The following is a 27997-nucleotide window of genomic DNA, read 5'->3' on the forward strand; positions in this document are numbered from 1 at the left end:
CTTCATCAAGCAAACCCCAAGGATATTGGCTACAAATTACCTCCCCAAATTGTCTGAAACTACAATTACTAGCCATTGGCAACCGATAATCGAAACCTCCTTGGTATTTCTTCTTATCCTTTGCATCGAACATGTACCGGTCCCTTCTAATGTGCACTAAGAAAGCAAACCGCAACTCCATCCTAACCGACGAAAAACAGAGACGCAATCAGCACACTAATTGGGCAAACCTACTCAAATCGACTGTTCAAATGCACAACTAAGCTCAATCTAAACAGGAGGCGTGACTTACCCCTCGGGAACCCAGTCGTGGACGCGGCGGATCTCCGGCCCGATGCCTGCCTCGCCAAATACTCCAGGGTCGCCGCTGCTCGCCATTTCGCCCTAGGGTTCTTCCTCCTAGTTCAAACAGCTCAAACAGCCCCCCACCTTTGAGCGCTCCGGCCGGGCGCACGGAAGGAGGCCGCGCCGCGGGTCGAGCAGGTGGCGGGCGCCCCACTCGTGGCGTCGCAGGAAGGTGGCGGGCGTCGTAGGTAGCCGTGGAGCGTCGGTGCAGGACGGTAGCGGCGGAGCAGGCCGTGCAGCTGGTGGCGGGGCAGGTGCTGGCGGCGGCGCAGGTGGCGGCGGTGGCGCAGGACAGCCAGCCGGCGGATGGGCAGAGTGGGCATCGACGCGGAAACCACTGGGGATTTTGGGAATTTTGTTGCACGGGCCCACATGTCAGCTCCAGACCCACGTCCACGCGGCCCCACGTGTAAGCTCCGGACCCACAACCACTAACGCCGGCGGACGGAATGGACTCAAATCTGGCCGTTTGGCCTCGTCATAGTAGCTGTGCATGGACTAAGGGCAAAACTGAGCACAATTCGTATCTGAGGGCAAAACTGAGCACATGGATACCACTAAGGGCAGAAGGATAATTAACCCTATTATGTGTTTGTGCTCTGAAAAAAAAACAGGTAAAAAGGACGATGCCCTACGCCGCTGTATAATGTGTTACAGGCTGCACGGTTACGAGAAATGTTACAAGCACATTGTTATCGTCGGAATCTTGATGGGTCTAGTCGTGCTGAATGCTGTCAGCTTTTGCATATGGCCTGCCATATATCACGCGCGCGGTAGTGAATCTTGCAGCCAAGTCTTTCCTAACGTCAGGTTGGACAGAAGCATTATTGCGTTGCACTGTTGGTGTCGTGCTTTTCTACCATCCGTGGCTTCTTGCATACTGCCGCTGCATCAAACTGACCAACGTCGGTGCTCTCTCCACCATACAACCACTCTGCTTCTTCCTCCCGAAACCTCCTAGTATACTGTGTCTCCTCCACCGCTCTTGCTTGGCAGTGGCAAAGGAGATCCTCCCACCGATGGAGGGGGTGATGGCGGCGAGCGCCGTGACAGGAGCGATGAAAACGCTCCTCCCCAAGCTCGTCACCTTGCTGGAGACCAAGTACAAGCTGTGCAGACGTGTGAAGAAGCAGATCTCCTCCCTGAGAGATGAGATGAGAAGCATGAACGCTCTGCTCGTGAAGATGGCCGGGGCGGAGAAGCTCGATGTTCAGCAGAAGGACTGGCGTGACAAGGTGAGTGTGCAATCTTTTTTTTTCTTTTTTTCTTTTGACAGGAAAACAGTAGGAAACGATCCTTATTATGTAGTACTCCCTCCGATTCGTAATACAAATATTATGAATCGGAGGGAGTATATAAGAGTGAAAATCTGAAATGCACAACTATACAGACCAGGGAGAGAATGTATGCTAGTACACATTATGTTGTATCGATCCAGGTCTTGAAGCTAGTAGAAGTAGATGTGTAACCACAGCAAGATCTTGCTTGAAACAGGTGCGTGAGCTATCATATGACATGGAAGACTGCATCGACATCTTCACAAGTGAGCTCGACGGCGGTGATGCTAAGGCTGGGCGTCTGCGCAGGCTTAGGAAGCTCAAGGCGCGCTTCAAGATTGCCGTCCGGATTGAAGAACTCAAGGCTCGGGTGCGGGAAGTAAGCGATTGCCGCGTTCGGCTTGAGTTTCATGACCACAGTGGTCGGCCTCAGGACCATGTGGCCATTGACCCTCGTGTTACGGCACTCTATCCCGGACCCAACAGCCTTGTAGGCATAGATGGCCCAAAGGAGATGCTCATCGAATTGTTGCAGAAGGAAGAGGATGCGCAGCAACTTAAAGTGGTATCTGTTGTTGGATTTGGAGGCATGGGCAAGACAACTCTCGTCAAGCAAGTTTATGATAGTATCAAAAGTCAATTTCACTGCACGGCTTTTATATCGATGTCTCAAAATCCCAATATTATCGAGATTTTGCGGAAGATGGTCAAAGAGTTACTGCACTCTGGGGCTCCAGGAGCTGATGAGGCAGAACTCATCGATATCCTCCGGACAAATATGGAAAACCGAAGGTATGCTCAGCTCTTATGACTATTTCAGATTGACAACGGAGTATAAATCTCCAAAGATTTGCTTAGTGCAGCCTGATTGTGTATGGTGGTCCACAATCATATCCTACGAAGTACGAACTAGATTTGCTTATCTAGGTAGTTTCTTTTCTCCCTTGAGATGGTTCCTCGTAAAAAAAAAATCTGAGTCGTTCATTCACTAAGGATACATATTTGACCAATTTAATTATAGCAACTACTTGTCAAAAAAGAAATGTTCAAAGGAAATTTATAATGAGTGTTCTTTTTCCCCTTTGGATAGCAAATATTCACAGAGCTTCTATATATAATAGGCATGCATTATTGTTGGATAGCATTTTTTCATTTTTTATTCATCACAACCTTTCAAGTGATACGAAAATTTGCACTAACCTCATACCAATATTATAGAGTATATATTTAATTTATACTAGTCATCAACCCGTGCATTCGCACGGATTGGTTATAATATTTTCTTTCAATCTATATTACGAACAAATATGGTTTTATGATATTGTTGAAGAATGTATGCATATGAGTAGATGAAATCATCATCTAGCACCACCAAGCCAATATGTTTTGTGATACTGCAGTATCACATTATATTACTCGAGAGGTCATCACGTGATGAAATCAGAAAATAAAAGATGCAATCATGTATGAACAATTGCCATTATTTTATGTTTCTTGATCTGTTAGGGGGAGAACTGCCGGATACACTGCTTATTTTGTTATACATAGGGCGTGACATTTTATACATGCAGCTATTTGATATATGTTTTAACAAAAAAATCCAGGTAGTGGAGCAGTTTGATTTCCATTTCGACACAACTATTTTCATGTATGCTAATATATCTTGAAATATATATAGAAACATTTTCAAAATGATTGAGTGATAATGCATAGTACCGTAGTACTTTCATGAAAAACAGCTTCGTAGTCTCATAAGTTTATAGTGCGTTCTGAACATTTATTTTCTGAATATTAAATAGTAACATAGAATTTTCATTAAAAAGTATCGTAACCACATAAGTGTATAGTCCTTCATGATCATTTACTTTTTGAATATCAAATGTCAAAGTAAAATAATAATAGTGTTTTCGAAGTTGCCAAAAAAAAATAGTGTTTTTCTTTTAACAAGGATTCCATTGAGCAAGAGAAAAAATAGATATTTAGAAACCTCAAAATAGGTAACCATAAAACATGTTACCGGCAATAGAAAAAATAGTGTGCTACCTAAAGGAAAATTGTGACACAAATCCGTTGAGAAGCTCCTCACACACCCATGTAAGATAAGGAAGGAAATACAGTTGGTGTGATTTTTTAATGATTATTTTCGGTGAAACAGAGCATTGAGGCACACCGGAGTGGAAGTAGGTTTAGAATGGCATTATCGCAACATCAGAGTGTTACGTCAAGCGTCCTACCGAGAAGAGGAACCAACGGCAATGCGTTCGTCTGTACCATCTCAAACTGGCTAAATTGAGAAACCCGCCACAATAAAATCCCGCTTATGTTGTTCCCCATGAAATAAATGAATGCGTAAGAGATTAGCAAGAATTTTTTTAAAGAAAGTTCGAGCTTTATTCATTAGAAATAATCATTACATCGTTTATGAGGATTGGTACAATTGCATTATGTGGTTCCTCGCGCCAATTAGAAATGAAGGAAAATCTAACCAACTTGGCAAGTTCATGAGCAATTTTATTTGCTTCTCTATTACAATGCTCGAAGCTAGAAATAGAAAAATCGCAAGCTAAGTGAAAACAGTCATCAAAATTGCAATTGCTGCCCCCGACGATCGTCCTCCTTCGTTCATGGTCTCGACCACTTCCATATTATCCGAGTTAATAATTATGCGATTACAACCCGTCCTTTATACAAGCGATAGGCTAAATTTTAGCGCCAAAGCTTCAGCCATCAACACATCTACACACCAGTCAATCTTACCATTTCCCCCACCGATGAACCTACCTTTGTCATCTCTTAAGACCGCACCGATCGTACCCCTGAGAAGGCCGTGGTCAAAAGAAGTATCAACGTTAGTTTAACAAATCCCGTCGGGGGGCTAGACCATCCTCCTCTTTTCATGGAAGCCTTCGGCGAGGAGGCATTAACAAAATTGGCAGTGAGAGCGCGTATCCCCATGGATATCTGTTGTGCATTCTGAGTAGTCTCATTGTGTACCAATTTGCGCCTTTCTCACCACAAGTACCAGGCTGATATGGCAATCATGTCATGCACATTACAAGTGCCCATAATACATAGTTCCTGATCTGGTAATGAAAGTAAATATTCCAAGATTGCCTCACCCGCATAGTCTATTTTACAAGCTCTGTCGATAATATCGTCCATCCCTAGTCTTCTCCAGACTTCTTTTGCTACGTCACATAGAAACAACAGATGTTTTGTGTCTTCTGGCCCAGATGAGCAGGCAGGATACTTAGGCGAGACTTTCACATGTCTATTAGCTAAGTTAACACGACACGGAAGAGTGCCGTGAAGTGTACGCCAAATAAATATTTTAACCTTTGCTGGACAAGCAGGTTTCCAAATCCTCGCCCAAATAGGATTGACCGTGGTACGTCCCATCCCATTGATATGTCATAACTTGTTCCCATATTGGTGGTCCCATTCCACGAAATAAGCAGATCGAACCGAAAAAATCCCATTTTTTGTGAAATTCCAAGCTACGAAATCTGACATATCATGTTGCGATATCGGGATCGCAAGTACTCGCTGAACATCAATAGGCCATAGAGTCTGTCTGAGAAGATCCCAACTATTTAGGATTGGATCAATCAAATCTGCTACCTTCCGTAACAACTGGCCTCCCTTAGGGGTAACAATTTTACGGTTTGCACAATTTGGAATCCAGGCGTCCTCCCAAATGTCCATATTCTGCCCATTTCCTACTCGTCAAATATGACCACGCTTCAAGGAGCTCACACCCGCCATAATACTTTGCCAGGTGAAGGAAGAACCCTTCTTCAGGCAGTGTTCAACAAGTCACCGTCAGGATAGTATTTGACTCTCAAAATAGTAGAACATAGAGAATCCGGATTCTCAATAAGACGCCAAGCCTGTTTAGCAAGCATAGCCAAATTGAAACAATGGATATCCCGAAAACCCATTCCTTCTTGGTTCTTGGGTACACACATTTTCCACCAAGCCATCCAATGCATCCTCCTTTGGTTGTCCTCATCTCCCCACCAGAAATGCGCCATCATGTCAATAATTCCTTTGCAATTTTTTTTAGGAATTTTAAAGACCGACATTGTTTAGGTGGGAATAGCTTGAACAACCGCTTTAAGTGTTTAGGTGGGAATAGCTTGAACAACCGCTTTAAGTAAGATCTTCTTTCCTCCAGCCGACAGAAGTTTTTCCTTCCGCTTTAAGTAAGAGATTAGCAAGATTCATGTGTTGTAAGATGAAAAAGGATTGTAACCCGATTCTGGTGATAGGCACGTACAAGGCTGTTCAGAATCACAACTTAAGCGCCGGCCATGCGCTCCACCCCCTTGGTGACGTACCCCACTATGAACTATTTGGCGGCATCCATGGAGAAACCATGAGGAGTGCTCCTGTAGTGCCCAACGTTTTGGCTACCGAATCCCAAGAAAATACCGAGGGTGGGCGAGAAACACGGATACGGAGGTTACTGTAAAATTCCAAGGAAATACCACTTGAATTTTTTTAACGTAATTTGAATTCAAATTTTTCTGAGCTAGGAATAGATTAGTACTGAGATCAAGTAGTTCACAAACTCGCGGGAAGGGAGGGCCATATTAACCACCAGACCACAGCTACTTAGATGTTCTACAAGAGTTTCTGTCCTACTTGACCATACTGTCGCCGTTCAAATTCAGAATTTTCAAAAAAATTGACTTTTTTTGCTTGGTACACAGCTTTCTCATGGGGCAGAGAGAAATGCCAATACCGGGCGTTATCCGAATTTTCCGCCCGGTACTCAAAACCCTGCTAGTGCCCCAGGGAGTTGCTTTACATTCATCAATGTAGTCTTTCATCGACCACCATTTAGTTACGCACAACTTACAGAATCCCAATATCCCTTCTTTAATCATGCAGCAAGTCGTTTAATTACACGCCACTTAGTTAGCCCACATAAGACAACATATTTCTTCCTTCCTTCACAAGAAAAGATCCAATGCTTTCTCCTCCTATCAGCACCGCTACCGATCCGTCCCATCTCGGATGGCCTTTGGGCCATGGAGGTGCGGAGGACCTCAGCCCCCGCCGGCGGGAGGGACCCGTTCTGGTTGGGGCTATGTGGCGGTGGAGATATCCCTCAATAGGAATAATATCTCCCATGTTCTATCCCTGTCCCGATGGTGCGTCTAGCATCGTCGGAGGGTATGTGGAGGTGTGCTTTGTTGGATCTTGCGGGATTCGATCAATGCTAGTCTTCGATGGATCTGTTTAGATCCGGTCTTTGTTCGTCTTCATTTGGATGTTTATAGATCATTTCGATCTATGAATTTTTTCATCGACGATGGTTGTTGCTCTGGTCCTATGCGGCATTACCATGACGACTTCCCGACTGTCTACTATAACAAGGTTCACCCAGCTCCAGCGAGAGAGGGGCGATGACTACGGCCTGCCTTTGGCTCGCTCTAGTGTTTGTAGTCATCGCTACGTGGTCTACAGACCTAGTTGTAATTTTTATTACCTCAGTTGTTTTTGTACTGTCATAATTAAAGATGAATAGGTTGGAAGTTTCTCACGCAAAAAAACAAAAATCCTTCCTTTAGCGGGACTCATTCTCTTCTTCTCACGTCATCATCCTCGTCCTCCGCTTATGATTCTCGAGCCGATTTATTGAGTTAGATCGATAACAGGTAACTCCAAGATGTATATAAATTGGTGGTTTTGGTTCTAAGAGCAAGGTCGTACTATTTAATGATAATAGGAGTCGTCTTATTGAGTTGGTGGGTATTTTTTTCAAGCCCTGCAGGGCCTAACGCATCATGCTTATGTAATTGCAGCCGGTCTATTCAGAGCGGAGGTTACAAAGAAAATGCTAATTTATTTTTGTGCATATATTATTTACCTACGGCCCAATGAAAGGGAAAAAAAGGATGCGGAGCAGGCTCCTTGACCCATCTAGGGGATTGACCTCTATGACTCAATCAAAGGGGAAAAAGATGCGGAGGAGGCCCTTGACTGCACGGTTTGAAGGTCACCTCTAAAAATTTGGGAAACGTTTGAGGCCGGGGCACCGGCGGAAACATTGGGCCGGTCTTCCTCTTCCCCGCGTCTCCTTCACGGGGCGCGCGGAAGCCCTCTTCTTCTGCCCCCCCTCCCCACCCCTTCCCCATCCCTTCCCCTCTTCCCGAGCTGCGACTGGGCCACCACGAGCTACTTCGCCGGCGGCCAGGCTCCCCTCGCCGACTGCCATGGCTGCCTGCCGCCATGGCCAGATCCATCCCCTACCTCAAGCCTTCACGCGGGCGCATCCCCTCCCCCCTTCCCCTCCCCCCCTTCTCCCTCCCCCTGGGCTGCGACTGGGCGACCACGACCTCCATCGCCGGCGGCCAGGCGCTCCCTTGCCGGCCGCTATGGCTGCCTGCAGCCATGCCTGGATTCTTCCGCGTATACAAGTGTTGCAACCGTCACCTAGAAAAGCTTCAACAGCCATTGAAAAAAGCTTCAACCATAGACATAGAAAGCTTCAATGGCACTGCACAACAAGGGAAAGCTGCAACCGTTGTTGGATTTTGCTACTACCGGCAAAGCTTTTTGCTACATCCATCAGGCAGAGCTACGACCTCGCGAGGACGACAATGATTTTTTTGCTGCAACCGTAGCAGGGTTTTGCTACTACCGTGGGAGGTTTTTGCTACATCCAGTAGATAAAAAAGCTTCAACCAGACAACGAAATACAGGAAAAGTTACAACCGTTTTGACAAAAAGCTTCAACCCGCAGATGAAAAAGCTTCAAACAGAGATTGAGAAAATCCTCCTCGACGACGACCATGGCGTCTCTCTGTGTTTTTGTTGCAACCGCAGAGTAAAAAGCTGCAACCTTTTGTGAAGTTTTTTGCTACTACGGGTGAAGTTTTTTGCTACATCCATGTAAGGCGGAGTCGCGACCTCGCGAAAGACGGCGACGGTGTTTGATTTTTGCTGCAACCGTAGTTTTTTTTGCTACTACGGGTGAAGTTTTTTGCTACATCCATGTAAAACGGTGTTGATTGACTGACGGCCGCCGTCGACATAATTTCCTGCAGCGAGCATCAATGGCGAGGGGCGGCGGCCGAGCCACAACCGTCGCCGTCAAGAGCTGCAATGCAGGTGGAGTTGTTGCATGGGAACTAGCGACGAGGACAGCCAGCGAGGGCGGGGACTGGCGACGAGGGCGGGGACCGGCGACGACGACGGGCGGCGAGGGCAGGGTCCGGCCGACGACGAGGAAGACCGACGAGGGTGGGGATTGACGACGGGGACGACCACCGGAGGGGACAGGAGGCGCGGTGCCGTGCTCCCCGAGCGGGAGATGCGGATCCAGGCGACTGCCCAAGGAAGAAGAAGTTGGGGGCGATCTATTTTTTTACCTGGATCCAACGGCTGCGTGGCTCATATCCGATGGCCTGGGCTGGACCGGCCGAAATGCTCGGCCGGTGCGCCGGCGCCTATAAGCGCCCTAAAAATTTATTTATGTGTGGATGAACAAAAAATTTAGTACCACCTCAAATAAGACTGGAGATGAACGGACCAAAAATTCAGAGAAACACACACCTCCCTTTATTAGTGGTATATAGATTATTCATTGTTCATGCCTAAACTGACTTGAACACAATCAGCATATATTCATATAACAAGGTTAAGGTGCGTAATCCAAGTATATAACAGCTTAAAGGTAGGATTAAGTGTGACATGTTAAATTACAAAAAATTAACAAATGTCCATTTTTAGTAAAGAAATGCACTGTACGAGTAACTTGTATCAAGGTCAAAATTAATCAAAGTAGTAATCAAAACTTAAACAGAGCTGCAACATGTTTTTGTTAGAATTGAGCCCATTAATTTAGTACTTCTTGAATCATGCATAAATGTCACATATGTAGTCAATGTTTCATTTATTTATTTATTTATTTTCTAAAAAGGTGAATAACCCCTAGCCACAACATCGACCAATGCACATAGGCATATATCGTTAGTTATATAAACAATGTCAATTAAAGCAAAGCCTTGACACAGAATAAAATTGGCTTTCAGAAAGAAAAGAAAAACCCGAGAAGGTCTCATGATAGTTGTCTTCTCGAAGGTCCAACATCACACACAAGGTTCTTCATAACACGCATAATAACAATGATGGTTGGTTAAGTTTCTTTTATGGGCTCCTGCCCGGTGGCAAGAGTGCGGCAGCGTCTCTCCAAACACACCCGAGTTCAAATCCCGTGGGCAGAATTAGTCATCCTCCCCGCTGGTCTTTTTTCTTATAATTATACTAATTGCTTTTATTAAATAATTTCAACTTGTTTTAGGAGCATCACTTTAGGTGAGGAACTAGGATCCTACTTCACCTTTTTAGTATTTAGCATGACATGTTTTATTTTATATGGTATGTGTCGTGGAATTGTCACGGCAGATGTCCTCGAGTTAGGACTTAGTCGTGGAGCCATCGCAGCTAGGAAGCTTAAAGGGGTTAAACGGGACAAGGAACACGAGGGTTATACTGGTTCGGCCCCTTACGGTGAAGGTAAAAGCCTACGTCCAGTTGAGGTGGTATTGATTAGGGTTTCGATGACTAAGGAGCTTAATCGCTATGCCTGGCTCTCGACGAGATCTTACTTGTCCCTAAACCGCCGCCGGGTCGTTCCTTTATATAGAGAGGTTGACGCCCAGCGGCTTTCAGAGTCCCGGCCGGCTCATAAGAGTGTCCGGCTCGGACTCTCAACTATTCTTGCCTTACACTACAAGTTCTACCATAATGGCGGTTATCACTACGGGCCTTAAGCCATCTCCGGGTCTTAGGCCCATCATTGACCCGCCGTCTTCAAGCTCGGTACTGGGCTTCGTGTGATGACCATTATGAGTAATCCGGCCCCTCCTGGCGGGTGACTCTAAGGGTTATATCCTCAACATTAGGCCCCAGATTGATTTGAACCAGTTCATGTCAATCTTCAATTCCTTTGAGAGAGAAAAATCTTCCGGTTTATGGTCGAGCGAAGGTTATAACCCGTTGTGACGTCATCTTCCGGGTTTCTGGTAACCCGCCATGACGTCATCTTCCATTAAGTCCATTTTTTACTCCACCATATCCGCAACGGATCTTATCTTCAATTGTCGTCCCGAAAATCGAGGCGTTTTTATGGCGAGATAACCACGTCGTGGCCTCCTCGTTTCTCGCGCCCACTTATGAGCCTCTCCTTATAAATAGCCCGGCCCATGAGCCTCCAGTCACTCGTCGCCTCCATCTTCTTCCTCCTCTCGCCACTGTGCTATCGCCCGAGCTCCGCCGCCGCGGGTTTCCTCATCTTCACCAACTCAGGCCGCTGCATCAATCTGAGGTGACCAGAGAAACGCGACGAACCCCCGCCGTAACTCCGCATCTGTAAGTCCCTGCACCTCTCCACCGTAGATCCGCATTAGGGTTCCACTGTTCTTCGCTGTTCTTTGCTGTTCTTCGCGAGTTCCCTATAGTTCTGCCACTATGGTCATGTTTCGATGCAAGAGTAGCACAGAGCTCCTGCGGTAGTTGTTGCACATCCATTTTGACACTAGTAGATCCCCTTTGTTTGAAATAAGATCCCATTCTGAATCCATAGACTTCTTCTGCGTCAGTTCTAGGTCTAGAAAATTTTCTCTTTAGCCGACCGTTTTGATCCAAAATAATTACTGCGATCTGTGAAACTTGTTTTCACCACACTTAGTAAAATATTGCATCTGCTGAGCTATGGCGGCTTACATTTCCGGCTCAAAAGAAGCCACGCGCCGTAAATTTTTCCGGCTCATTTATGATAAAGCTGTAGACAATTTGAATTACTCTTGATACCTTCAGCGGCTTAGATAACCCGATGCACTTAACCATATGTCATTAGGCCCCCCTCATAAGCCGCCATTGAGTATTAAACTGTAGACGTCTGCCGGCTTATAATTGAACCGGACATTTTCCTTTTGTCATAGGCTTCATCTTTCACAATGCCTCCCAAAGCTCCCAAGGCACCCATCACGTGCAACTGGATGAGATCCAATGTCACGGACGACACTCTAGCTGATTTCGTAAAGACGGGTTACTTGCCCAAGAAGGAAATCATGTCTTACCGTGCCCCTGACCCGTCGGAGGAGAGACCGCAACCAAGAGATGGTGAGGTGGTGATATTTGCTGATCACATGAGCCGGGGCTTCGCACCGCCCGGCTCAAAATTCTTTAGAGATGTGCTGAATTTCTTTGATCTGCGACCGCAAGACATAGGACCCAACTCCGTGTCAAATATTTGCAACTTTCAAGTATTCTGCGAAGTCTATCTTGGAGAAGAGCCCAGCCTGCTGCTCTTTAGAGAGCTATTCTATCTGAACCGCCAGAACGAGTGCGCCAACGGGCCGAGCCTGGAACTTGGTGGGATCTCCATCCAACGCCGCAGAGACTGCCTCTTTCCTTACGCTGAACCGCCCAGCCATCCAAAGGACTGGAACCAGACCTGGTTCTACTGCCAGGATACTTCGCCGGCTGACGAGAGCCCTCTGCCCGGCTTTCGTGCCCTGCGTCTGGAGCCAAGTCACTCCCTGCCGGATAAGCTAACTCAAGCTGAGCGTCAACCTCTGATCCCCACCATCAACGAAATTAAGGCTCTGCTGGGGAATGGCCTCAACGGCATTGATCTGGTCCGGGTCTGGATCTCTTGGCGGGTGATCCCCTTAAGCCGCCGCCCCGGCTTAATGTGTGATTATACGGGCTGGAAAGATGACCCTCTGCGACACAGCCGCAACGATCTACCTGAAGACGTTGTTGACGACATGACCAAGTCCCTCTTGAATGAGAGCTTGACAGACTGCGGGAGGACCGGCTTAAGCCCCTTATGCAAGACTAACCCGGCCCCAGCGGTAAGCCACTGATCTGAACACCTTATTTTCTCCTTAGATAATTTTCATCTGAACCTTAAGAAGTCTTCATTGTATTTTTCAGGCTGATGATAAGTTCTGGAAGGTCAAGTATGACCATGAGGCGGCCAAAAAGGCCAGGAAAGCTAAGAAAGCCGCCAGGAGAGCCGCCCCCCGCAAGAAGGGAAGCAGGCCTACTGCCTCAGAGCTGCTTCAGCTAAGTGACAGCTCCGAGTCAGAGGTAACCCCTGAATCTGTAAGCTCTAGTTTTGTTTCTTGTTTATTCCTATCCACCTTATCGATACTGATCATCAGCAGGATGACACCGGAGCAAGTAACCCGGTGACTGAAGAGGTAACAACACTTTCCTCCGACTCGGAGCCCTTGCCAAGGCCGAAAGTCCGAAGAGTAACCCGGAAAGTAAGATTTTCACATCCTTTAGCTTATCAAGATCCTCAATTTCTTTTGAAGCAACAGATTCATGAGAGCCGGCGGCACACCCGGACCAACAAGGATGCAGACCTCTCCTCCGGCTTACCTGAAGCGTCAAGGAAGCGCCGGACCGAGGTTATCTCCAACCTATATCCTTTTCATCCTTTGGCGGGCGTTGTACGTCAACCACTCAATTCTTCTGATTCAAATTATCAGGAAACTTCGCCTTCCTCTGGTGACTCTATGCAATCGAACCTACCGGCTTTCAAGACCGTACCCGGCTAATGATGATCATCCCTTGTTGTGCTTATCTTTACTCATGCTTTTGTATTAACCTTTTGTCCTGTCAGTGCCCAAGCAAAGCTCAGCAAGAGGGCGAAGAAGAATAAACCGGTCGAAGAGCCGGTCTTGATTGAGCCGGAGGTTTCAGCTCAAGAGCCGCTAGCTGCCTCTGCTCCTGAAGCCACCGCTCCAACCGACGAGCCAGCCATAGAGACTTCTACCAATCCGGACATCTCCAGCCCGGCTCAGCCGGCCGATGACCCGGACGTGGTAATCACCCGGACGGAGTTTGTCGAGCCGGGGAGACCCACTGCGCTGGCTAAGTGCTCTGCCAAGGAAGAGTTGCTAGAGCGCCGCAGGGCCAAGCTGGACATCACCAACTACGCTAACTTGAGCATCGGAGATATCATCTTCGGCTATGTCAATCAAGTGCATAGCAGCCGAGACCTGGAGATTGACATGGTGAAGCAGATACAGCAGAAGTCTGAGGTACCACTCTATTGCTTACCGTGTAGTCATCTTTACCATACTAGCCCCCAAGTCTACTACTTATGATAGAATATGTTGTAGACTTAACTTCCGGCTTACTTCCATGAACCGGTAATTTGTAGATAGAAACTTTCGACATGCATTAGCCCCCAAGTGCTAAGTGTCTTTGCTTGGAAAGTGCTTGGGACTTTAAAGTTGCATAATAACTATTCATACTATAACCCGGAAATTGTACAGGCTGCTTGCAAGAAATTTGAGGCTGATATCTCTGAGCTGAAGAACCGCCTGAAGACTCAGGAAACTGAGACCCGGAAGGCCAACGCTAAATTTCAAATTCAGTGTTGCTACTCAAGAGAAGCTGAAGAAGAAGTTTGAAGCTGAAAGGAAGACTTGGGCCGAAGAGAAGGCTGCTCTGGTAAGCCGGGCCGAACAGGCGGAGGCGGCTCTGACGGAGAGAACCGCCGAACTCTCCGGCTTAAAGCGCCATGTGTCACAGATGGTCGCCGCAATCTTCGGTAAGTCATTCTGCAGACTTTGAACAAGTTTACAGTCTTTATGTCTCATAACTCCCATCATTGCTAGCGGCTTATCTTACTTTGTTAAACAGGCCCCAGAAGCGCCAACCTCAATCAGAACGTGCTGACCAAGCTGAAGGCCGTGTACACTCTGGTGGAGCAACTCTACACCGGGTCACAGCGCGCCTTGGCCGTTGTGGCCCTGTCCAATGAGGTTCCGACTCACCTGGCGGACGTACTTCGCCGGCTTGCCGTTCTTCCTCAGCGTTTCCAAGAGCTGCGACGGGCCTCTGCAAGAGCCGGAGCCATAGCTGCTCTGAGCCGGGCCAAGGCTTTCCTTCCAGAGCTAGACCCGGCTGACATTGCACTTGGATACCCCAGCCTAAAGGAAGACGGCACCCCCTTCGACCAAAAAGACTTTGTTGCCTGTGTGAAGATCGTGCGCCCGGTGGCCACCATGATTGGGAATGACACCGACCTGACCAAGTACCAGCCGGGCTACGACGCAGAGAATCAGAGGATCCCCACTCCGCGTTATGAAGCCATCAGCTTGGTCCCGCCGACTCGTAAGCATACCTTCGCCCCGGAAGTTGACCCGGCAGGGTTAATTGACGAGGAGGCTCAGTTTGAAGCTTTGAGCAGCATTGACTGGAAATCGTCCCCCTTCCAGGTCATGGGAACAGCCGGAGGAGCGCAGAGGGATGAACCGGAGGCTTCGACTCAGCAAGCATCTTGACTCTTTGGGCGGCCCATGGTTATGCTTGTTAAACAATGCCTCACCTTTTGGACTCGGGGAGTCTTGTAATAGAGTAGGACAAACATTTTAACTTTGTCGTGCCATCGTGCACGTGTTGAATGCTTATCTCTATTGAAGTTGCTTCCTTATACTCCTCCGGGTCATAATTGATCATTTATTTTCCTTAAGCTCGAATAGCTGTCTTTAACCATCCTGCATAGAAAAACAAGTCACAAGTCTCTAGGCGGCTTACCGCACTGAGAATCATAGTCTCATACATATAACCCGGAATATGAATCTAAGTCACCAAAGACTGGTCCTCAATTATATCCTTGATGTAACCAGAATAGCATACTTACAGGCCTTCAAGTATACTTCCGGTTTATGTAACCCGGATAATAAGGTTGGTATCTCAACTCCGGTTTACCAGTTTTGATAATGCTTATTGTGTGTGACTAGCACCGTGAATCAAAGTTAAGTCGGCGGAATAAGAACCGCCATGCACACTATTGATACAACCAGAAGAACTTGTTGCAGATCAGAAAATCAAAACTTAGGGGCTTCCGGTTCGAATACGACCAGAGACCCGTCCCAAAGGGGTTAAGCTAAGATTCGAATGCGATCATATAGCCCCCAGTGGGTTTGGCGATGCCGATCAAGAGGGTACCGACAGCTATGTTCTCTTTGGTTCGAATACGACCCATGTTTGAACAGGAAGCCCCCAAATGACCTTAAAAGTTGTTTAACGACGCTGATTCGAATACGATCCACGTCGGTTCCCAAAGGGGGTTAAGCTATGATTCAAATAGGATCAAAGAAAACTCCCCAATGAGCTCGGCACTTTGCCAATCAAGTGGGTATCGACAGCTATGTTCTCTTTGGTTCGAATACGGCCTATGTTTGAACAGGAAGCCCCTAGGTGATTATATTGCTTACGGCTAGATTCGAATACGATCGTAAGCTGGATCCACCTCCAAGTGACCATGTGATGTTGTAATGGAAATAACACGTTTACCTTTGGAGGGGAAAAGGACAGAGGTCCTGCTTTATTATTTAACATAATATATACATGGCTATAGAAATATGTACATTACGAGAACCGTTGGCTCAAGTGTAATAAGGCCGAAGATGAGCTATGTTCCACGTCCAACGGGTCTCTTCCTCCGACTTACGTGAATCTTTATGCTCCCGAACGTCAATAAGGTAGTATGACCCGTTGTGCAGGTTCTTGCTGACCACAAAGGGCCCTTCCCAAGGCGGGGATAGCTTGTGTGCATCTGTTTGATCTTGGATGAGCCGGAGCACCAGATCACCTTCCTGGAAGACCCGGGACTTAACCCGGCGACTGTGATAACGGCACAGGTCTTGTTGGTAAATCGCTGAATGAGCCGCTGCCACGTCACGTTGTTCGTCCAACAAGTCAAGAGCATCTTGGCGCGCCTGTTCATTATCCGCCTCAACATAAGCCGCCACTCGAGGCGAGTCATGACGGATGTCACTGGGGAGGACTGCTTCCGCTCCATAAACCATGAAGAAAGGCGTGTAACCCGTAGACCTGTTAGGAGTAGTATTGATGCTCCATAACACGGAGGGTAGCTCCTCCACCCAACAACCCGCCGTCCGTTGTAAAGGGACCAAAAGCCGGGGCTTAATGCCCTTCAAGATCTCCTGATTAGCTCTCTCAGCTTGACCATTGGATTGAGGATGAGCCACTGATGAAACGTCAAGTCGAATATGCTCTCGTTGACAAAACTCCTCCATGGCGCCTTTAGACAGATTGGTACCATTGTCAGTTATAATGTTGTGTGGAAAGCCAAAGCGAAATATCACCCTTTTCATGAACTGAACCGCCGTGGCTGCGTCACACTTGCTAACTGGCTCTGCTTCAACCCACTTTTTGAATTTGTCAACTGCCACCAAGAGGTGAGTCTTCTTATCCTTGGACCTTTTAAAAGGCCCAACCATATCAAGCCCCTAGACTGCAAATGGCCAAGTAATTGGAATCATCCTCAGCTCCTGAGCCGGCACATGAGCCCGTCGCGAGAACCTCTGGCAACCATCACATTTACTGACCAAGTCCTCCGCATCAGCATGAGCCGTCAGCCAATAAAAACCATGACGAAAAGCCTTGGCCACGAGGGATTTTGAGCCGGCATGATGGCCACAATCCCCTTCGTGAATCTCGCGTAAGATTTCTTGACCCTCCTCAGGGGAAACACAACGCTGGAACGTTCCAGTAACACTGCGGCGATGCAGCTCACCATTGATGACAACCATTGACTTAGACCGCCGGGTTATTTGTCTGGCCAGAGTTTCGTCCTCAGGCAAATCTCCCCGGGTCATGTATGCCAAGTATGGTACTGTCCAGTCTAGGTGATGTGGAGAGCCGCCACCAACTGTGCCTCCGGGTCAGGGACAGCCAAGTCTCCTTCTGTAGGTAACTTGACTGAAGGGTTATGCAGGATGTCCAAGAAAGTATTAGGCGGTACCGGCTTTCGCTGAGAGCCCAGCCGGCTTAATGCATCAGCCGCCTCGTTCCTCCTACGATCGATGTGCTCTACTTGGTAACCCTGAAAGTGTCCAGCAATGGCATCAACTTCACGGCGATAAGCCGCCATGAGAGGGTCCTTGGAGTCCCACTTGCCTGATACTTGTTGAGCCACTAGATCTGAGTCGCCGAAGCACCTTACCCGGCTCATGCTCATCTCCTTAGCCATCCGAAGACCATGGAGCAAGGCCTCGTACTCAGCCGCATTGTTAGTACAAGGAAACATCAACCTAGCACATAATGAAACTTGTCACCTTTAGGGGAAGCCAATACAACTCCAGCCCCCGAGCCCTCCAATTGCCTAGACCCATCAAAGTGAATAGTCCAATATGTATTATCCGGCTTCTCTTCAGGCACCTGTAGCTTTGTCCAATCGTTGATGAAATCCACCAAAGCTTGAGATTTAACAGTAGTGCGTGGCACGTATTTTAGACCATGAGGCCCAAGTTCTATAGCCCACTTAGCCACTCTCCCTGTGGCCTCTCTGTTTTGGATGATATCTCCAAGGGGGGCAGAACTAACCACAGTGATAGGGTGACCTTGAAAATAGTGCTTAAGCTTCCGGCTTGCCATGAACACACCATAAACAAGCTTCTTCCAATGTGGATACCGCTGTTTGGACTCGATAAGCACTTCACTGACGTAATAAACCGGCCGCTGAACTGGATATTCCTTACCCTCTTCCTTGCGCTCCACCACCACAGCCACACTGACGGCTCGTGTGTTGGCAGCTACATACAGTAATAAGGGCTCCTTGTCAACCGGGGCAGCAAGGACTGGGGGCTCAGCCAGCTGTCTCTTTAAATCCTCAAAAGCAGCATTAGCAGCATCATTCCAGATAAAGTCATCAGTTTTCTTCATCAACTGGTACAGTGGCATGGCCTTCTCACCCAAACGGCTTATAAACCGGCTTAAAGCAGCGATACGACCCGCCAGGCACTGGACGTCGTTTATACACGCCGGCTTAGCCAGAGAGGTGATTGCCTTGATCTTCTCCGGGTTAGCTTCAATGCCTCTATGAGAAACCAGAAAACCCAAGAGCTTGCCTGCGGGAACACCAAAAACACACTTGGCCGGGTTAAGCATCATCTTGTAGACCCGCAGATTATCAAAGGTTTCCCTCAGATCATCTATCAAGGTTTCCTCCTCCCTGGATTTAACCACAATATCATCCACATAGGCATGAACATTGCGCCCAATCTGGTTATGAAGACAATTCTGCACGCAACGCTGATAAGTCGCCTGTGCACTCTTGAGTCCAAAAGGCATAGACACATAACAGAAGGCTCCAAAGGGAGTGATGAACGCCGTCTTCTCCTGGTCCTTAACTGCCATTTTAATCTGATGGTATCCAGAATAAGCATCCAAGAAACTTAAGCGCTCGCAACCTGCCGTAGCATCAATGATTTGATCAATACGGGGAAGGGCAAAAGGATCAGCCGGACACGCTTTGTTTAAGTCTGTGTAGTCCACACACATCCGCCAGGTGCCATTCTTCTTGAGCACGAGCACTGGGTTAGCTAACCACTCTGGGTGAAAAACTTCAACAATAAAACCGGCCGCCAAGAGCCGGGCCACCTCTTCATCAATGGCTTTCCGCCTCTCCTCATTAAACCGCCGAAGGAACCGCCTGACCGGCTTAAATTTCGGATCAACATTGAGGGTGTGCTCAGCGAGTTCTCTAGGTACACCTGGCATGTCAGAAGGTTTCCATGCAAAAATGTCCCTATTCTCACGGATGAACTCGATGAGCGCGCTTTCCTATTTTGGATCCAGATTGGCACTGATGCTAAACTACTGAGATGAATCACCTGGAACGAAATCAACAAGTTAGTCTCATCAGCCGACTTAAATTTCATTGCCGGCTCATGCTCCGTAGTCGGCTTTTTTAGAGAGGTCATATCTGTTGGGTCAACATTGTCCTTGTAAAACTTCAACTCCTCTGTTGCACAAACAGATTCTGCATAAGCCGCATCGCCTTCCTCACACTCCAAGGCCACCTTCCGGCTGCCATGAACCGTAATGGTCCCATTGTGACCCGGCATCTTGAGCTGCAAATACACGTAACACGGCCATGCCATGAACTTGGCGTAAGCCGGCCGCCCAAATATGGCATGATACGGACTTCTTATCTTGACCACCTCAAAGGTCAATTTTTCCACCCTGTAATTGTACTCGTCTCCAAAGGCCACTTCCAATTCTATCTTACCAACTGGATAAGCCGACTTACCAGGCACCACGCCATGGAAAACAGTATTGGACTGGCTGAGGTTCTTATCAATCAACCCATACGGCGGAAAGTCTCATAATAGAGGATGTTGATGCTGCTACCTCCGTCCATGAGCACCTTAGTGAACTTGTATCCTCCCACCTGAGGAGCCACCACCAGGGCCAAGTCACCCGGATTATCAACCCGGGGAGGGTGATCCTCCCTACTCGACACAATAGGCTGCTCAGACCATCTTAAATAGCGTGGAACCGCCGGCTCAACAGCATTCACAGCCCTCTTATGAAGCTTCTGATCTCACTTACACAGACTGGTGGTAAACACATGGTACTGTCCACCATTGAGCTGCTTTGGATTGGTCTGGTATCCCCCCTGTTGCTGTTGATGACCCTGGCCGGACTGCTGATTAAAGCCCCCTTGAACATTCTGAGGATTAGAATTTGGGCCGCCGCCCGGGCCATGAAAGCCGCCGGCGCCTGAGCCGCCGCACGGGCCATTGCTGCCATTAAAAGCGTTGGAGTTATTAAAGGCCTTCATGATGGCACAATCTTTCCATAGATGAGTAGCTGGCTTCTCCCTGGAGCCATGCCTTGGACAAGGCTCATTCAACAACTGCTCGAGCGTCGGTCCTGACCCGCCAGCTCGGGGAGGTGGCCTCCCTTTACGTCGCTGGTTGTTACCCTGTGAGTTGGCATTGGCCACAAACTCCATGCTGCCATCAGCCTTACGCTTGTTACCTCCTTGGTTTGCCGGGTTATGCTGAGGACCCTTGCCATTGCCGTTCTTCCTTCCCTTCCCTGTCCTTTCATCATCTGAAGCGGGGTCCTTGGTACTATCAGAGTCAGCGTACTTGACGAGAGCCGCCATCAGCGTACCCATATCATTGCAGTCACGTTTGAGCCGCCCGAGTTTCATCTTCAGGGGCAGGAAGCGACAATTCTGCTCCAACATTAAGACTGCAGAGCCGGCATCCATCTTATAAGATGAATGTATTATCTCTTTGACCCGGCGAACCCAATGTGTCGTAGACTCACCCTCCTGCTGTTTACAGTTAGTCAAATCCACAATTGACATAGACTACCTACAGGTATCTTTGAAGTTTTGGATGAACCGGGCTTTCAGCTCAGCCCAAGACCCGATGGAATTCGGTGGTAGCCCTTTCAACCAAGTGCGGGCAGTCCCATCTAACATCATGGTGAAGTACTTGGCCATCGCCGCTTCACTGACCTCCAGCAATTCCATGGCCATCTCATAGCTCTCGATCCAGGTTGCGGGTTGTAAATCAGCCATGTAATTAGGCACCTTCCTAGGCCCTTTGAAGTCCTTGGGTAGACGTTCGTTGCGGAGAGCCGGCACTAAACAAGGGACACCTCCAGTCCTTGTAGGGATACCCACATCGACGGAAGCAGTCGGATAAGCCGGGGGTGTCTGGTAGGCCGTCAACTGAGGCACCTGCTCCGCCTCTTGCCGTGCTCTGTCTTGGTCTGTCGCGTGAAAGGCTCCGTTATGAGCCGGGCCATGACCAGGTGGCAAGTCATGGCGTCGGACGTTACTTGAGCCGGTCGGCGAAACCATGTGTCTGCTATAACTCGGGCTCTGGCCTGGACGAGGGGTTGAATGGATCCTGTCCCGGTTGTAAGAGTACGCCTCTTGCTGCGCCAGAGCTGTCTAAAGGAGCTCCCTGACCCGGCGGGTTTCAACCGCCGTTGGAGAGTCGCCGTCAATTGCGAGAGCCGCCAGCCGTGCCGCCGCGGCGACCATGTTTTCCAACGGGTTGGCATAATGACCCGGTGGTATTGGCACATACTGAGGCGGGGCAGGGTTCACCCGGGGCGGTCCCATTACTTGGGGCTGAATTGGTGTCCCAGCCCCGGGCACTATGACCTCCGGCGGGTTACTAGACCCTACACCTGGCGTGTTGAAGAGGTTTCGAGGATCGTAAACCGGAGGGAGTCGAGATTGGGCCTTTTGATGCCTCCTTGTCATGACCTCATTGGATGCGTTCTGATCCATCGTGAGCCGGAAGGACTGTGCCTGAATCAGCTGAGTCTGGGCGTCGAGAGCCGCCCTCTCTGCAGCCATCCTGATCCCCTCCGCCGCCAGATCCTCCTTGGCCTTTGCTAGATCCAACTTTAACTGTGCCACCTCTGCGTCATGCTGGACTTGATCCGCCGGGTCAACCGTAGCGGTCAACAGGGCCGTCATCTTGTCCGTGAGATCCATCAGCACCTGAGCCGGCGAGGGCACCGGGTTTCCTGACCCGGCGGCAGGGTTTTGAACAGGCTGTGCACCGGCCATGAAGATTCCAACCCGGCTCGGTGGCTCAAAAGGGTCCGGAATACTGTCGCCGTCGGAACAGCCCCTGAGCCTGCCATCTTGAAGTTGATACAACGAGTTTGACTCATCTGTAGATGACTCACCGTCAGAGCTAGCGGCCGTCTCATCACCAGATCCAGACCCTTCAGAGAGTCCTCCATGAACACATCCCACAAAAGCATGCCTCAAGGTAGGTAGAACCCGGGCGGGTCGTGCACGCTGAGCCGACTCGATGAGATCGGCGCAAAGATCCGGCTCAGGGCCCGGCTCACCAATCTTGCCAATGAAGACATGAATTCCGCCGAAGGGGACCCGGTACGCGTACTCAACTGAGCCGGCGTCGGGGCCCTAGTTTGCATCGTCGATGTAGAGCTTGCCGCGACGACTCTTGGTCATCCGGCCCACAGCGTATCCCTTGAGCCCTTCGAAGCTGCCCTTCAAGAACTCAAATCCACCGTGCGCCAGCCCCACGGTGGGCGCCAACTGTCGTGGAATTGTCACGGCAGATGTCCTCGAGCTAGGACTTAGTCGTGGGGCCATCGCAGCTAGGAAGCTTAAAGGGGTTAAACGGGACAAGGAACACGAGGGTTATACTGGTTCGGCCCCTTACCGTGAAGGTAAAAGCCTACGTCCAGTTGAGGTGGTATTGATTAGGGTTTCGATGACCAGGGAGCTTAATCGCTATGCCTGGCTCTCGACGAGATCTTACTTGTCCCTAAACCGCCGCCGGGTCGTCCCTTTATATAGAAAGGTTGACGCCCAGCGGCTCTCAGAGTCCCGGTCGGCTCATAAGAGTGTCCGGCTCGGACTCTCAACTATTCTTGCCTTACACTACAAGTTCTACCATAATGGCGGTTATCACTACGGGCCTTAAGCCATCTCCGGGTCTTAGGCCCATCATTGACCCGCCGTCTTCAAGCTCGGTACTGGGCTTCGTGTGATGACCATTATGAGTAACCCGGCCCCTCCTGGCGGGTGACTCTAAGGGTTATATCCTCAACAGTATGACAGTTACCTTATCGTGATTGATGATTTGTGGACAACGCAAGCATGGGACATTATTAAATCTTTGTTTGTGGAGAATAATCTCAGCAGTAGAGTCATAACAACTACACGTATTGAAGGTGTAGCTCAGGCATGTTCTTCTTCTTTTTGTGGCCAAATTTACAAGATCAAACCTCTTGATGATCTCTACTCAAGGAGATTATTTCATAGAAGAATTTTTGGCTCTGAAGATGCTTGTCCTGAGCAACTAAAGAATACTTCTGATGAAATCTTAAAGAAATGTGGAGGGTGGCCATTAGCCATAAATAGTGTAGCCAGCATCTTGGCTACTCATGAAGAGGTAGACTCAATGGAAATCTGGCAGAAGATGAAAAATTATCTAGGTTTGAAATTGGAAGGAGGCCCTGGTTTAGAACTGATGAGACATGTGCTCAATCTTGGGTTCAATGACTTGTTTCTGGACCTTAAGACATGTCTGCTATATCTTGGTATTTTCCCAGAAAATTCTAAAATTATGAAGGATGATTTGCTGAAGAGATGGACAGCGGAGGGTTTCGTTACTGGAAAGAATGGTTGTGACCCATATGTGATTGCAGAAAGTTTCTTTGGTGAGCTGATTAATAAAAACATGATCCAAATAGCTGAGTTTGATGACTGCGGACATGTCCTTTCTTGTCAAGTGCATGACATAATGCTTGAGTACATTATATTGAAGTTAAGAGAAGAAAACTTTATCACTATAATGAATGATCTGCATAGCACAAAAGGCTACTGGCCAGTTCGTCGGCTACTCCTCCAAGTCAAAAATCCAGAATGCAAGCACGGGCTGGAAACAGTGGCTCTGACCCAAGCTAGGTCACTGAACTTTTGGGGTCCTGCTGAATGTATTCCTCCCCTTTCCAATTTCCAACTTCTGCGAGTTCTGCATCTCGATGTTTCTGAATTCATGGCTAAGCATTTCGATCTGTCGTCCATTGGCAACTTCTTTCAACTTAAATATTTGAGGATCGTAGGCATTTGGTATAAGAAACTGCTGAAAGAACTGCGAAGATTACAGAATTTGCAGACACTTCAAATTGTTCCTGAAGCATATGATGACTACAGCCTAGATATCTGTGAGTTGCCCTTGACGCTGTTGCATCTGGTTGTTCCTAAACATACAAAGCTGCTCGGTGATATAGGCAAATTGAGATTTGTTCGCTCTTTAGCTACTTTGAAACTAGATCTTGAGAACATTAACAGTCTGGGTGAGCTGACCAATCTTATGGAGCTGGAGCTATGTCTTCCATTTCCATATCACAATGACACGGCCCAAATGGACACATATTATAGTTCTTTACTGTCCTCCCTGTGCAAGCTCGGCATCTGCAAGCTTGAATCTCTAATCATCGGTGACTTCATACCCCGTGTTGATGTCGTAACTAATTGGTCCCAACCGCCGCGTCATCTCCGAAGACTCCACCTGCCTTAGTGCCCTTTCTCTGAAGTCCCAGATTGGCTTGCGCAGCTGTACCAGCTTGCCAGCTTAGAGCTAGAAGTTATGTCGCTCTCAAGAGATGGTGCCGAGGTTCTTGCCAGGCTGCCGGTCCTGGTGCACCTGAAGCTCATAGTAGTAGATCATGTCCCAGAAGAAGGTATCATTATCCGCCGCTCAGAGTTTCCAAATCTCAAGACGTTTACTTTCAGCCATAGGGTGTTGTGCCTCACTTTCGAGGCAGGGGGCATGCCTAGGCTTCAGAGCCTCTATATACAGTGTGACCGTAAAACAAATTGGAGCAGCAAAATGATGATCTACTTGTCGGCATCGAGCACCTGGGAAGCCTCATGGTATTCAAGGTGACATTTCGATCTAGGGTTCGCCGCACTTCTTTTAAACCTAAACCAGTGAATGAAAGATTCGAAGCACTCAGGGCTGCGATCATGAAAGCTATCAAGAAGCATCCTGGAAGTCTGGATATTTGCATTATTATTTAAAAAGCATAATGCAATCACATGGAGATGGGAGAGGAAAGTGCATTGCCAAAAAGGTACGATAAAAACTCTCATACTCATCTACTTTGTTTCTTTTCTTTCTGTTACCTGAAAGCTAAACATGTTGCTTACGCAAATTGCTCTTGGAATTTTGCAAGATGCTAACTCTTAGTTCTGGCTGGTTTAATACTCAATTTCCACTCGTCTGACGACGAACTCTTATTAACTGATTAGTGTGGGTTCATATTATAGTTTCCAGGGGGCGAAGAAATCCGAATAACGTCCGCCCGAGGTGCTATACATGGAGTACGGGGAGTGCGGCTGGGCTTTACTGGTCTGCCTTCAAATTTAATATTTCTGGATGAAGCGGTTCCTGTTTACTAGTAGAGTAAAATGTACTATTGGTCATTAAACTTATCATATACGCACACTTTGATCACTGTACTTAAGAATACAATTAATACGGTCACTATATACGTGTTAAGATGATTATACGGTCACTGACATATCATATAGCTCCGTATGCATCCCTTTTGACCGGTCAACCAATCCACCTGGCATCACTTTCTCTCTCTTTCATGCGGGCCCTGCCTGTCAGCGGTGGAAGAAAGAAATAGAGGAAACATAAAATTGCGCGCAAGTGGAGTTTCGATAGAAGCGCCGGCCAACCAGCTGCACTAGTCAAGCTTGGTGATTACTTTGAGGAAACAATGCATTTATATGGCTCTACATCCCTGCATTCAGGTGGCAGCCATTCGGTGCAAAAAAATTTTTCTGCGTGCGAGCCATTGGGATTTACTCCTAAATCATAATGGTTTGATGTGGTTTCAGTGGTTGATCCTTTTGAGATTTAAAGCAGTGTTGGCAGTACTATGTACTCGTACATATTTTTATTTAAAAAAAATTACACATACATAGGATTCACTGTCAAGATTGCATTAGGACTTAAATTTCCTTTTTGTTCAGTATGGACGTACCTATTCTTTTAATATTCAGATTGTGCATACGTTGAAAACAAACCACAAGGCAAGAAAAAAAATCCCAATGGCTGAATGTTGCAATTATAATCTTGGAAGGATCAACCACTGAAGCCACATGAAACGATTATGATTTAGGAGTAAATCCTAATGGCTCACATGAAAAAAAACGCACTGCATAGTTGCGACGTGAATGCAGGGATGCAGAGTCGTATAAAAAGAATTGTTTCCTCTAGGCAATCGCAACAATAGGCTGGTTCAACTGGTTAGCTTGGTCCCCATAATCCTTGAGGTCTGGGGTTCGAATCTCCACTCATGTAATTTTATATTCCCTCACCTTCTTTCTTTCACCGCTGACACGCAGGGCCCACATAAGAGAGAGAGAAAATGACACCAGGTGGGTTGGTTGACGGGTCAAAATAGATGCAGCCTTCTTTCTTCCACCGCTGACACACAGGGCCCACATAAGAGAGAGAGAAAATGACGCCAGGTGGGTTGGTTGACGGGTCAAAAGAGATGCATATGGAGCTATACGATCTGCCAGTGACCGTATTATCACCTCAATACGTATATAGTGACCGTAATGACCATATTCTTAAGTACAATGACCAAAGTGAGCATATACGACAAGCTCAATGACCACGAGTGCATTTTACTCTTACTAGTACCACTCTTCAACTTATTCAGCGCTTCAAGATTGTGAGAAGCTTTGTCCTCAGTAGGCAGAATTTCTCCTGCAAACAGCATGTGTTTGGGTTCATGGGATGGCATGTAATCTAGATACAGATGGTTTGCACGTATTGGGACTTAAATTTTCTACTACCATGTTTCCTATTTGACCTTTATGATGCGACTTCATTTGGAACCATTTCCGCTCAAAATATGGTTAGTTATATTCAGTTGCCTACAAGGCGTTTTGCTCTGGAAACCGGCCTAGAGCCGTACAGAGCGAAGGTCTAGACTAGAGCGCGCGTGACCCTTGCCCCGTTCTTTCCACATCCGGCCCGGCTTGGTCTCCTCGCGTCAGTGATGGCGGCAGGCAAATGCACGGCACGGAGCGCATCGCTTCAAACAGGATGTGCATTTTGCATAACTCTAACAGCGGGCAACTCGTAGTATCTCTGTTCTCTACCACACATCCATCCAGCTTGCCGAGGAAACTAGGAAGAGAGGAGTGATTCTTCGATGGCAAACCTGAATAGAAGATCTGTGAGAGGCTCGGGCTGGGGATCCATTGATTGGATCACGGATCTTGCAATCGCTGCGAACTGCCAGCCGGCGGAGGTGGATCGGAAGGAGGGGAATCGGTGGTTCACGGGGGAGAGGCTAGGTCTAGACTCTCGAGGGTGAGATTCAAAATTGTGAACAAAATGAATCACCGTGGGATGAATCGCTATGAGTTTTGATGGTGAAACTAACCATTGGGCCCCACACCTCAGGACGACGCGGTATGCCGACGTGGATAACATGCTGAGGCGGACTAGGTCCACCAGTCCCGTGTGACGGTGCCATACACCAAAGATTTTTTTTGGGGAAGCCAAGTCTTTATTATTGCTCAAAGATCACATAGTTCCCAATACAAAATGAATTATGGGGTTGTCCTAGCCAAACATGACAGCCCATCGAGAGGAGCCCATAGAGCTCACAAGGCTCGAAAGAAGAGGATAATCGCCTACCGACTAACTTGACATCCAAACCGGAGGTGGCGGCTACCCTATATCGCATCTCCCTCTGTAAAACTCTAGCTCCGGCACGTATATAAGGGAGGCTAGGGATCTCTCATTCCCATCTATTCTCACATAGACCAACTCTCAATAGCAATCTCATCTACACCATTGTAACCCCTCGTATGATGTATGCCTCCACCATGAATAACAAACACAACTAGGATGTATGCTATTACTCTTTGGAGGCCCAAACCTTGGTAAAATTCCCGTGCGACCACCGCTCTGGGACTTCCAACTACGTCGGGACCTCAACCGAGGGATCTAACGGTTTTCTACACC

The 27997-nt window shown here is 47.9% G+C and overlaps 1 protein-coding gene across 1 annotated transcript; it reads left to right on the forward strand.

The window, feature by feature from the left end:
* The first annotated feature begins 1247 nt into the window (after nucleotides 1-1247).
* On the forward strand, nucleotides 1248-24883 carry LOC109747951 (disease resistance protein RGA5). Its single transcript, XM_073501011.1, has 4 exons — nucleotides 1248-1580; nucleotides 1840-2414; nucleotides 23050-24460; nucleotides 24551-24883. Exons 1-4 carry the CDS (start codon nucleotides 1365-1367, stop codon nucleotides 24881-24883), a joined length of 2535 nt encoding a protein of 844 aa, XP_073357112.1. The 5' UTR covers nucleotides 1248-1364.
* Nucleotides 24884-27997: the final 3114 nt, after the last annotated feature.

Source organism: Aegilops tauschii, chromosome 6 (assembly GCF_002575655.3).
Source record: "Aegilops tauschii subsp. strangulata cultivar AL8/78 chromosome 6, Aet v6.0, whole genome shotgun sequence".
NCBI lineage: Eukaryota > Viridiplantae > Streptophyta > Magnoliopsida > Poales > Poaceae > Aegilops > Aegilops tauschii.

Bases quoted from the DNA above. Each gene is read 5' to 3' on its own strand.
- LOC109747951 (XM_073501011.1), top strand. From the start codon at position 1,365: ATGGAGGGGGTGATGGCGGCGAGCGCCGTGACAGGAGCGATGAAAACG. The intron at 1,581-1,839 runs GTGAGTGTGCAA...TGCTTGAAACAG, and splicing joins AGAAGGACTGGCGTGACAAG to GTGCGTGAGCTATCATATGA. The intron at 24,461-24,550 runs GTAACTAATTGG...TGGCTTGCGCAG, and splicing joins TCATACCCCGTGTTGATGTC to CTGTACCAGCTTGCCAGCTT.